This window comes from Taudactylus pleione, unplaced genomic scaffold (assembly GCF_031769625.1).
Source record: "Taudactylus pleione unplaced genomic scaffold, aTauple2 ptg000018l, whole genome shotgun sequence".
Classification (NCBI taxonomy): domain Eukaryota; kingdom Metazoa; phylum Chordata; class Amphibia; order Anura; family Myobatrachidae; genus Taudactylus; species Taudactylus pleione.
In genome coordinates, this window is record NW_028284420.1 from 12040408 (window position 1) to 12053413 (window position 13006).

Here is a 13006-nt window from a genome sequence, read left to right on the forward strand (position 1 = left end):
GCATAATTAAAACAGCAGCGTCATTGCCCACATCACTGGGTTCTTTTATAGCCAGAACTGCTCGCAAAATTGTGGTAGCAAAAACCAACCACAAGAATAGCGAGCAGTTCATACCCTGGTCGATGTACTCGATTAATCTAATAAATAGCGGACATGACGTAGGATGCGAGCGGCCAGGGGGCGTATTTTTCAAAAAAACGAACGCATGTTTTGTTCGCTCGTTCAGACCTAGAGGCGTGAACAGACCGCAAACAGCGAACGGTTCATTTGAATAGCCACCCCTTGTTTTAGAACGAACGACCGCAAATAGCGAGTGGCTCTGAATGAGGGCCATAATCGTTACACGTTCGTAGTTATCTTATAGACTGTAATTTCATGTACATTGGTTTGACTCACAAAATGGCTGGCTCTACTCTGCATAAATATGATGGTGCACTTTAAAAACATATAAAGGCCTCTAAGTTTTTTTTTCTCCTCTATAGCTTCAGACCAGTGTAGCTGAGCGTGAAAAGAATGTAACCATCTTGAGATTTGGAGTAACAGATGGTGACACCAAGTTTACCCCTGGGTGGAGGGCGGTGTACACTATAGTAGCAGGCAATGATGATGAAAACTACAAAATTCTAACAGATCCCATGACAAATGACGGAATTCTAACTGTGATGAAGGTAAATTTACAGAAGTGATTTATGTACATGTACCGCGCCATGGGGATTGTCAACTGAAAGAAGTTAGAGGGTGTTTTAATGTTTCATATTTCTCTCTTCTGACTCAAGAGTTTATTCATTTGCAGAAAGCTTCCATGGTTAGTGATCTCACATTTTGTTTCCATATCACCATATGGTTGTCTGTGAATTTTATATAAATAAAAGCAAAATATGTCTACCTCACCTCCACCTGATACATCTCCTACCACTAGTTCCATAAGGCCTTGTCCTACCAACTCATAGTCTCCTTCTGTCCCTCCCTCTAGACTATAATCTCTCTGAACTGTGTCTCACATCTGTTAACCCACATCAACCAATTTGCGCAAGCATGCCTATTCTATGTCCACCTACACACAGTCACAACTAGGGATGTGCAGGCTCGGTTTTACTCGGATTTACTCGGTTCTTATCGCCACTTTACCGCAAATTTGGATTTATTATATTGGCTATCCAAAACACATGATAGGCGATAGCCAATAAAATGCCGTTTAAAGATCCGAGTAAATCCGAGTAAAACCGAACCCGCTCACCCCTAGTCACAACGCATATTCTACCACTAGCCACACCTGTCTGAGTAGACTGAACCCTATTCATGCTCTCTCGCTGTGATCTCTATATTATAATTGCTTACTCTCCCAAATTAGGGAAGTATATCCCAACCTTCTGAGAGAGCAGACAATTCAGCCCGGACAGCCTCCAGCTGCCATAAAGGGACCTGGTATGTGTCATGTCATCAAACCCCCTTGGTAAAGCACTGAGTGCTAGGAGATGTACCTTTTGCATTTATTATAGGGCAGGTGCAAGTACACACTGATGATGTTATATTTTGTAGTAAACCAGATGCATATGCCGCTTCAAGATATGTACAGCTTTGTATGTGTGCACAAATAGGCTACAGTATCTTTTTGTACATGTTTATTTTGAGTATTGTAAGCTCATTTTTCTGTCAACTCTACATCAGCCCCGGTGGGAGTGTCTTTTACTCTGATTTTGTAGTTTCATTTTAGAGCACCAATATATCAAATCCTCCCCCCCAGACACTCACTGAGTATGAATACAGATAAAACAGTTATAAAATGGCACAATTAATAGATACTAAACAGGTAAATTGAAAAAGATTATTATAAAGTGTATATATCATGAGACCAGGGGGTATATTTACTAAAGTGCGGGTTTTTAGAAGTGGAGATGTTGCCCATGGAAACCAATCAGATATTATTTAATATTTATCTATCACCTTCTAGAAGATAATAGCCAGAATCTGATTGGCTGCTATAGGCCACATCTACAGGGGCCGCAACTAGGGGGAGGCTAAGGGGGCACGTGACCTGGGTGCCGGACTTGAGGGGGTGCCGGGGCTAGGTTGCTGCTCTTGTGGGTTTGGAGCCGCATTCCAGCCTTGAGAGGCACAGAGACACCGTTAGTCTCATGTGGTGCCGGTCGCAAGCCAATCAGAGCTCGCGGACCGGCAGCCAATCAGCAGAGGCTGCTGGTCCGTGAGCTCCTATTGGTTCACGAGTGGCGCCACATTACAATGACGGCGGTACTGACAGTTCCCCAGTGTATGGTAGCACCGTCCCGTGCCACCCCGAGCTCACCCACGGCACGCCCCTGGCAGGTAAGAGATGAGAGATAGGGCCTTACTGTGGCTTAATGTAAAAAGGTCTTACTGTGGCATAATGTATAAGGAGCCTTATTATGGCATAATGTGTAATGGGCCTTACTATGGCATAATATAAAGGGGGCCTTACTGTGGCATAATGTGTATGGGGCATTACTGTGGTATAAATGTAGAAGGGGCATTGCTGTGGCAAAATGTATAAGGGGCATTACTGTGGCAGAATGTGTTGTAAGGGGCATTACTGTGGCATAATGTGTTGTAAGGGGCATTACTGTGACATAATGTGATAAGGGTCATTAATGTGAGGCATGTGTTATAAGGGGCATTACTGTGTCACAAAACCACACACTTTCGTCCTATATATTGTATTTATTATTTTTGGGGGTGCCAAATTAGGGCTTGCCCTGGGTGACAAAAATCCTAGTTTCGGCTGACATCTCCACTTCTAAAAACCCGCACTTTAGTAAGTATACCCCATAGAGAGACAGCAGTGGATTTTTCTGGCTCAACTACAAGTGCTCTAAAGATCACATCTCCATAGTTCCCTTGTAATTTTTGTCCTATTTTTTCATTATTATATTGCAGTTGGTGTCCCAGGTGACATCCAGATTAGACAACCAATTGCAAATAAATAGGAATGGGTATTGATGCCTATGCTGACATGCATACTGTCCACACTGACAGCAATAGAATACGCATCCCAGACAGAACCATCAGAAAATTATATAGATACCATTTTCTTGTGATCACTTCTGTGCCACACATTTTATTGCTGTCTATGAGCATTGCCTAGTATGACAAAATGATCAATATCAGTATTCACTGACGCTATACTTACTTCACATACAATTTGAAACTCAAGAATTCTGCTCATGTGGGTACGACCGCAGGTTCATGCACTTATCTTTTTATACATGTATTTTTTTATCTACAGCCCTTAGATTATGAGACAAACACACACAGTGATCTCACCATAATGGTAACAAATGAAGAACCACTTTATAGTTGCAAAGTCTTGCAGAGGCCCCTAACAGGATTGTGGGTATTGGATTCATCCAAAGCTCGTTCAGGGAATCCGTTGGAGACAGGGAAAATTACAGTTGACGTCATAGATGTGAATGATCCTCCCGAATTTAAACCTGAAACAATCCTTGTCACTCTGGAAGAACATTCTATCCAACCAGGCACTGTGCTGACAACAGTCGTGGCCAAAGACCCGGATATTAATGCACAAAGTAAAATTAAGTAGGTATTCAATGGAAAGTAACTATATAACATTAAAGTAACTAAGTAACCTGATTTATGCTGTTATGAAAGTTTATACTATTTCTCTTAACTATGTAACTATGGTGTCTATTTACTAAGCCTTGGATGGAGATAAAGTGAACGGAGATAAAGTACCAGCCATTCAGCTCCTAACTGCCAAGTCACAGGCAGTGTTTGAAAAATATGACAGTTAGGAGCGGGTTGGCTTGTACCTTATCTCTTTCCTACATCAGTCTAGTGGGTCTTTGCCATCAACACATTGTGTGAAATTTTAAGTTGTCTGTGATTGCTGACACTGAAGATATTTCATCTTTCGAATTTCCCCATAGGAAATTATGTTTTTTTGCAAAAAAGATGCAGTTTTCTCTTAAACACGACATGGGAGATAAACCATTTTACATCAGTCTAGTGTTTCTGTCAGCCCTGTCTCCCTAAGATTAAGGGCAAATCCCTTAGACAGTGGGGCCCACCCTGCTCTCAGCGCTAGGTCAGTTGTCTGACATTTCTCAAAATGGTTGAGCAGCAGTCCTGTAGAAAGCTCATTGCAGGTCTGGGCAGCGGTGGGCATATTAATCCCCAGGGGCTCCGATGCACTGCACCTGCTGCAATGCTAGTAATTCCGCCCCTGGATATATGTGTGTATCAAAACTCCATACTACAGATGTGTCCTGATACACCTTCCCTTAAAACGCCATGTATAACAAGACGCCTGGCACGAGTGAGCACACCGAGAAGGCATGTCTGCTGCAACTGCAGTAATAGTGTATGAAGTCACATCTGTATTCCAATTTGTGTGTACGGGGCAATGAAGTCTGTTTCTGACGGATCTCTTGCACCTACTGTAGCATGAGGCTGGTGCAAGTACAAATATTAATAATGCTGGCTGTGGCGGCATGGGTTTCCTTATGCAAATCCCCATATTAGCCCTAAGGATTCTTGCATTAACATAAGATTGTAAATCAGGCTTCCGTGGCTGCCCAATAATACAGCCACTTTGCATGCAACAGAGAATCAGACACAGAGTAGCTTATACCAATGGATGCATTAAAAATTGATAATTTAATTGACAGAAAATACCGTTGGCTTGAATCTGTAGTAATTGTTCATAATGACAATTCCCTATATCCTAGATGTAGAAGTCACCCTGTGAGCTGACATGTTTGTGTGTCTGCCTGCTACTGTACCTTCCTAGACATTCACATTTTGTTACTTTCTCAGGTACATTCTAGAGAATGACACAGCATCATGGTTGTCTATCAATGAAGACACTGGTGTAATCACAACCAAAGGGGAACTGGATAGAGAGTCCGACTATGTGAAAAAGAACAAGTATGTTGTGAAAATTCTGGCTGTGGATGATGGTGAGTTTGGGTATGGGCTTACGTTAGGCCTGATTCAGAGTAGCACTGCATCTTTGGGATAAAACTGCTCCCGGTGATCTTCCTACTGAGACACCCACTGGCAGCAGGGATAATCCGCCTGGACATGGTGTCCTGTGTATGTGCAGCTGCGTCTTTAGATACGCCCGAGTCTGTCTACAACTCCTCTGTTACCTCCCAGAAATGTCCACTGAAATCCATGGCTCTTGCGTTCAAATTCTGCTTGTCTCGGCAGTAACTATCTGAACGCATGCACAGTGTGACTCATGCACAGTGTGACTCATGCACAGTACTTCCAACATTGGCCAACTGTGTGAATATTGGCATTACGTGCAGTTACTGTAGTGTGCACCTCTGAATCAGGCACTTTGTGTTCAGGCATTTTAGTCTACAAATGCAAGGGTCAAATTATAAGGGCACCTATCATAGTATATGAATTATCTGAATGCAGACAACAAAGAAAGAACACAGCTTACATAGCTAATGCCCACATCTCTTCTTTTCAATGAAAATAAATACTATAAGATGATATGATTCATCTTCTGCTCATATACTGTAAGGAAACACTAACCCTCCCCACCCCACACCCTAACCCTAACCATCCCCATTAGTTCCTGAACCTAAGTCCCCCTCCTTCATGCCTAAACATAGCCCTCCCCCTTAGTGCCTAAACCTAACCCCCCCCAGCAGGGGAGCATCTCCCCGGTGGCCGGCAGCCGACTGATGCAGCTAGCCAGCCACCGAAGCCTTAGTATTCCGGGCACTAGAGTGTGCCCAGAGTCTACTGTGCATGCGCAGAACACTGGAAAAATGGCCACGGACAGGTAAGCTTAAAATAATATGGGTGCAGTGTATGCACTCATATTATACCACTGCCCCCCAGTGGTGCCTGACCCTAACCCTCCCCCCTAGGGGTGCCTACACCTAACCCCCCCAAAACCTAATGTTAACACCGCTAACTGCCCTAACCCCCCCCGACGGCTAAGATGACAGGTGCCCTGGACTGACCTCATTCAGGGATCCTTCCGTCTGCTTTCTGGCGTTGGGATTGGGATTAGCGTCGCCATTTCGACGCCTATCTTAACTCCCTTGTTGGGATATCAGCGTCGGCATTTAGACTACATCCCATAATATATATATATATATATATATGTGAGTCACATACTGCACAAATGCATTCAAACACCATACATGCACACAAACATGGCATACATATGCACATGGCATACACACATAACATACACACACACAATATTTACAAACCCACACACACACAGCATACATATATATAGCATACTTACACACTTCCTAGGTACCAGGCGCTGGGTTGCCGCGGCCATGAGCCTTCCTCTTTCTAGCTTTTTTTGGGAGGGTTGTGATCGCGGTGCACTGGCCGGTCACTGCTGATTCAGCTGCCAGCAGTCAGCGTCAGGTGGTAAGAAAGCCACCTCACGCGGAAGCGCTGAAATAATTTTTTGTGAACTATGAAGTCCTTTAATTGAACTGTGTGTGTCTAGGAGGGCTGAGGTATTACCCCACCTCTTTTGAAGATAGGCAGGAAGAGGGGTTGATAATGATCTATGTCCTGTGATTTGAGGAGTGTTATATAACTTTGTGTCCTTTAGTTCTATAGACTGTATAAACATGGTATGTCCATTGCTATTTGGTGTGCAGGTCAGAAAGGGCTGGAATTAGCAAGTGAATGGCTTTCAGGTAACAAAATGATGTATATCCCTCACAGTGTGAGGCCATGTGTGAACAACTAGCTCTGTCCCTTTTCATGACCCCTGAAGTCAGTGTCCTATATCATAATCCCAGAACAAGACCTCCTGTTACTTCAGTGCCCTACTTCTAAAGACTATTGTTATGCTATAGAGGCTAAAATAAGGATTCTGGTATTTACTATAGGTCTAGAAGGGGGAAGTTGAAGAGTGAGTTATATCATCACTTATCTTTAAAGCAGGGACCCTGTTAGTTTGGCCAGGTAACCCTGTATTGGAAATCTATTATCTCAAACCCTGCTGACCTGATTGGGAGACCCCGTTAAGTATGAACAAAAAATTAGGGATGTATAAAAAGAGAATACCATCCAACATTCAATGTTCACTCCTTAGGGTTCAGACAGTCAGGTTTGGGAGTGCATCAGGATATTCCTGTGGGTGAGATCCCCCACCCCATCAGCAGTGCTAAGAACTTTAGTTTATGTTGTCTTAGGAATTATTTCTCTTTTATTTTGTAAGAGAATATTTGCATTATAATCTGTTTGTCATTTTATTAATATTTTTGTAACTAAGCCTTGAAAATATTTTTTGGATTAAACACATTTAATCTAGCATATTCTCCATGATTCTTATTGAACTTGCGTGCCTGGATAGGCCCATGCTACATATTTGTGTGTCATTTGAATGTGATTTATTATTAATCTGTTGGGAGATCGCAGACCTCCGAAGAACAGTCTGCGTGGTGGCAGAAGAACCGTGTATTTTGGTAAGTGACCGCGGTGCGCCGTCATCACAACCAGCTGACCCAGATTGTTGTATCTGCGAGTCAGCGCAGGTTCATGACAAACCCGTTTAAGCCAACAGATTTCCCTACACCTGATACTACTCACGATTGCCATTTCCACTGGCGCTAGCTACCAGCAAAACTTTATCAGCTTCTACGGAATATACAGTACCTGTTTTCCACTTGTTCCCGTATGTGTGACCGTGCACTTTGGAGTAGCTGAATCACCTGGAGGTGAACGCGCCGCATGGAAGCCCCGACGGAGGTAGAAGGCAGATGTCTGCGACACTGGTCCCTGTGAGCACCACGCTGCAGGACACCCTCTCTGTAAGGCCAAGCATTGAGCTTCCTGACGGTAACTATACCTCACTGTGCCGGCACACAGCTCACCACTTTGGATTATTTTTCAATGCTTAGAGACTGACAGACACGGTTTTGAGAGTCTCTACCCACTCTACCATTTGTACCTTCTGCTGGTTATGAGGAACTCATTCAGTTTCCAACATTGACCTTTTCACTCCAGTTACAAGTAGTGTCTATTCACTTAGCTACATTTTGCTTATATGTATCAGCTGCAATTTATCGGTTACACTATTCTTCCCAGAGATTGCAACATTAGCATCATATGCTACTGACTGTACTTATTAGCACTGTGCACGTTTTGTCTTATTCGCTATTGCTCTGTATGTCTGGTGTATTTTAGATTGTTATTTTTATTTATTGTATTACACTCCCGGGAGTATTTTCATGTGTATACCCCTTTCATATCCAATACATATATTTGAATATATAGCAGCGCTATCTGTGTTTCTTTGTTTTTGTTGTGTTTATTGAGGATTGGCAATCCTCTTTTCAGGTTGGCTGCTGCTTGTTTTATGTTCATGATTTATGCACCTTTGTGCAGATTTATGTTCATTTAGATATTACTCTCCTAGCGCCAGGTCTATATTCTCTTCATACAGTAGGTACAATCTGATGGGCAGAGCATTTTCCTAAATGTCCTGTATGTCTACCATTCTCCAGTCATTCCATGAGCAGGTCTTAGAGCAAGTAGAATGATAAATTTGTCCTTGTTGCTAGCACTAACATGCTATTTCATAGGGCCCTGTTGCAGTATTTGCTTGAGCCTCAATGTTTAACCTCATTTATAGGTTAACATAACCATGAGAGCTAAGACATCGGGGTGATTTATATTACATGTGCCACTTTGTGTGTGAATCTTTTATTACACTGCTCTAATCCTTCGCCACTTTGATTGTCAAGTGTTAGTCAAATGATTCTTTGTCAGTCAGTAAATATGCTCTGAGACTCAGTATTACATAGCTATAGAAAATAATACAGTTTATAGTGCATATAAGTTATAACAAACACAGCGTGCAATTCAACAGAATGATAATTAACAAGAATCAATTGAAAGTGATGAGTTAGTCAGCTTTTAAATGTGAAAGTTTTTATACGTCCTTCATACAGTAGCTTCAATTCACCTGAGTGGAACCCTTCATCATACAATATGCTCAGAAAATCGTTGGTCAGTCACCAAAGCTGAGTACTAAGCACAGATCCATGTTGTTGCTCTGTCTTAGTCAAATACCAACAAACGCAGGGAAGACACCCTTCTCATATACTGTATATTTGGTTACAAAGTTTCTTCCAATGGTATCTGGTTCTAACTGGTATTATAACTGGCCCATAATGATTACCGTGGACCCACTACATGTTACAGACACACACAGAAACAAGTACATAACACCATCCCCATTGTTTTACTTTCAACATCAGTTTGTATTCTGTTCCAAGTAGTGTACAGAGAGGTGAAAACTCCTACATCAGGCCTCACACAAGATATCTGCTAGTCATGCAGAAATCACTACCTTTATAACTCTATGGTGACAATGACAACTGCTATGCCTAGAAATGGGGTGTAGTAGGTAATACCGCCGGCCTAACCTCCCTCCAAGTGCCTAACCCTAACCTCCCCACTAAGTGCCTAAACCTAACCCCCCCGTCCCCCCAGAATAAACCTAAGTCTCCCAGAGGGGGGTGCCTAACCCTAACCTCCCCCCGGGGGTGCCTAACCCTAACCTCCCCCCAGGGGGTGCCTAACCTTAACCTTCCCCCGGGGGTGCCTAACCCTAACCCCCCTTCCCCTAGCCTAAACTTAACCCTCCTGGGGGGGGTGCCTAACTGTAAGTCCCTCCGGGAGCCCTAAAACCTAACCCTCCCCCCATGGTTGTCCACGCCCTGTGCCCGGCTTACCTTCGTTCGGTATGCCGGGTGTCGGGCTCCCGGCGTAGGTCTAATGACAGGCATCGGGTTTTCGATGCCTGTCATTAATACCTTGCCGGGATTTGACAGTCAAGAAGCAGGCGGTCGGCATTTAGACCGTCGGCTTCCTGACTACATCCCCTAGAAAAGCACCTCCGTCATCAAGGTGCCACATATTATACAAAAATCAAGTCATTTTAAGGAGTTAAAATGTACTCTTTCTACTCCTTTATCGCTCATCAATATTCTTCCTTTACATACTGTAAGTAGGTTCTACTCTCCTCAGTATGGAACAACCTCCATCCACCCCTCAGCTTGTGCAACTTATGTTTCTCAGCAAATGCAGCCTTATTGCTTTGGCAGGAGTCTAGCTACATGGAGGAGGTCAAAGCTGATTTTGTGCTGAATTTCTGCAGTATTGTGCTTCATAAATCACCTCCTACTGCACACAGTTAAGGCAGGGGCCTGGGAATGAAATGTTTTGTATTTTGGGACTTCTTAATTGCAACAATATAATATTTATTAATGAATGTGTTTTCAATTTGAACAATACAGTAAGAAATGTTAAACTGTGGTAAAAAAACATACAGATGTGTCCTCATACACCTAGCCTCAATACTCCATGCGGCGTACGACTCCTGATGCGAGTGAGCCGCATGGCCCGCGTGACTCTGTTAGTGCCAAGCGTCTTTTTTGCATCTTTTTTCGCCTGAAAAATTTGTCTTAATCTCAAATGTGATGTGACTACGATGCACCAGGAGACTGCATTGATTAATTTGCTATGCAACACTGTTATATCTGTGTGCACTCTCATTCAGACCCGTTCGCAAGCGCCTGAGTGCTCGCAACCGGGTCGATGTTTGGCTGTGCGCACATGCAACGGCTGCACTGCACGTGCGCAAGCACCGGAGTGAGAGAGAAATTCTCTTGCTCCGGGGCCCACTACAAAAGGGGCAGCTGTCGATGTTGATCGACAGCTTGCCCCATTTTGTAGGTGTGGCGAGGGGATGGTTTCACAAACGGAGGCGTTCCCAAGCGAACGCTTGCCATTTGTGGGCGGCCCCACTGACATCACCATTAGAGCCAAAAGCTCTCTGGGGCTTGCGGCAGACGAGACCCTACCACAAGGGTCTCGTCGCAAGCCCCGATGGTCGCGATGGTCTTGACCATCGCGACCATCATCCTGGTCGCTCATTAAGGCTGTGGGTGGTAACCCACAGCCTAGCGAGCGGCCAGGAGGCCAGATAATTTTTAAGATGCGGCCGCCCTCATTCAGAGCGAGCACTCGCATTTTGCGAGCAGCTGGAATGAGGTCCTGAGTCTGTAAATGAAGCACAACAGAACTTGATGTGGGTAAAGACCGTGGCCGCTGCTTTGTAGAGCTTCGTATACAGATTCAGACTCAGTCACACACAAATATACAAGTGTAGCATATCATATTAATCAGTGCAGTCTCCTGCTGCGTCTTAGTAGCAATTCGGGCCAACATTTTTTAAAAAAGACGCTTGCAAAGTACGGAACTGGGCACGCCGAGAAGGGCTGTTTGGCGTGACTGCAGCAGTAGTGTATGAGGACACATCTGTATTTTGCAAGTATATCCATTGTACAAATGAAATTACATAACCTATGTTAATTATTAATCCTTCTATCCTCTATAGCAGGGGTGGGGAACCTTTTTTCTACCGAGGGTCATTTTGATATATAACATTATTTGTGGGCCCGATGCAGGCCACGTCCCCTCCGTGTGAGGTCACTTGGGGGCGGGGCCACAATTGACAGTGATTACAGCAATACCCGAAGCATCCTGATTAAGCTCCGGGGAGCTGTAAGGGCAGCAGTGTTGCCGCTTGAAGTGTCATAAGGACGCTCCAGGCAGCACTGCTGCATAGATTCTGGCTGCAGAGTACCATTCTAGGTACCCTGCTAGCCAGATGAGGCTAGCAGAAAACAGCTCAGAGGGCCAGACCAAATGATTCTGGGGCCCCCGGGCCTGAGGTTCCCCATCTCTGCTATATGGTAATATACAATCCCAAATAAATATACAATTCTCTGTATTTTAAGGTGTTCCCGCAATGACCGGCACAGCCACAATGATAATTAACCTGAAGGACATTAATGACAATGTACCAAGGCTGGAAAGCCCCTATTTAACAACTTGTGATAAGCCAGAAGAAGCCCTTCTCTACACACCCATCACTGACAAAGACCTGGATCCTTACTCTGGTCCATTCTATGTTCAGGTTCTGGATAAAGACCTTGAAAAGAAACCAGTCAAGCTTCTAGACTATAGTGGTAAGAGGGAGATTTAACTGCCAGATTTATAAAATGACATGTTCCTGACTTGCAAAAGACTCACAGTTTTTAAGTTTGGTATACACTGGAGCGATGTCGGGTCGATTTGTCATTTCGTAATGACAAATCGTCTACATCGCTCAGTGTGTACATTCAATATACTCGCTACGGTGGTCGCTTGTGTGCTGCACATCAAACCTGACAACATCGCTAGTGACCTATGTCATGAAGGATGGAACAGTGGCCCTGATTCAGAGCCGGACGCTCTGACAGAGCGCTCGCTCTGAATCAGGGCCGGGCTATTTTTTTTTAGAACGGCCTCCTGGCCACTCACATAGCTGTGGGTGACCACCCACAGCTATAGCGAGCGACCAGGAAGATGGTCGCGATGGTCAAGACCGTAGCGACCATCGGGCTTGCGACGAGACCCTTGTGGTAGGGTCTCGTTGCCGCAAGCCCCAGAGAGATTTCGGCTCTAATAGAGCCAAAATCTCTCCCTCTTACATCACTAATGATGTCAGTGGGGCCGCCCCCAAACGGAGGCGTTCACATGGGAACGCCTCTGTTTGGGCAGCCACTCCCCCGGCCCGCCCACCAAAGGGGGCGTGCTGTCACTCAACATCGACAGCACGCTCCCTTTGGTATAAGACCCGGAGCGATGGAGTGCCCGTCGCTATCCGGGTCTCGCGCATGCGCACGACGGAGCCGGCTCCGTCGTGCGCATGCGCTCTGGGCCACCATCGACCCGGTTGCGAGCGCTCATCGCTTGAGACCAGGTCTGAATCAGGCAAAGTGATCACTCCATCATTTATTAACTCGTTCAATTGTGGAGGGCAATCCCCGATCAAAGTAATGTCAGTACGAATGCCCTTCGTCTCTATGTGTAACCAGCTGGAAAGGTTAGTCCCTGGTAGATTTATTGCTCATTACCTGCAAACTTCTACATCTTGTTTTAGTTATGTTTGTTCTTT

At 44.6% G+C, this 13006-nt stretch overlaps 1 protein-coding gene across 1 annotated transcript in view; it reads left to right on the plus strand.

Moving 5' to 3' along the window:
• Nucleotides 1–13006, plus strand: part of LOC148540674 (cadherin-like protein 26) — a 134842-nt gene that overhangs the window by 83898 nt on the left and 37938 nt on the right. Inside the window, exons 8-11 of the mRNA XM_088442598.1 lie at nt 483–668; nt 3263–3573; nt 4813–4955; nt 11805–12035. Of these exons, the coding sequence (XP_088298724.1) occupies nt 483–668; nt 3263–3573; nt 4813–4955; nt 11805–12035 (871 nt within the window). The remainder of the gene's footprint in view (nt 1–482; nt 669–3262; nt 3574–4812; nt 4956–11804; nt 12036–13006) is intronic.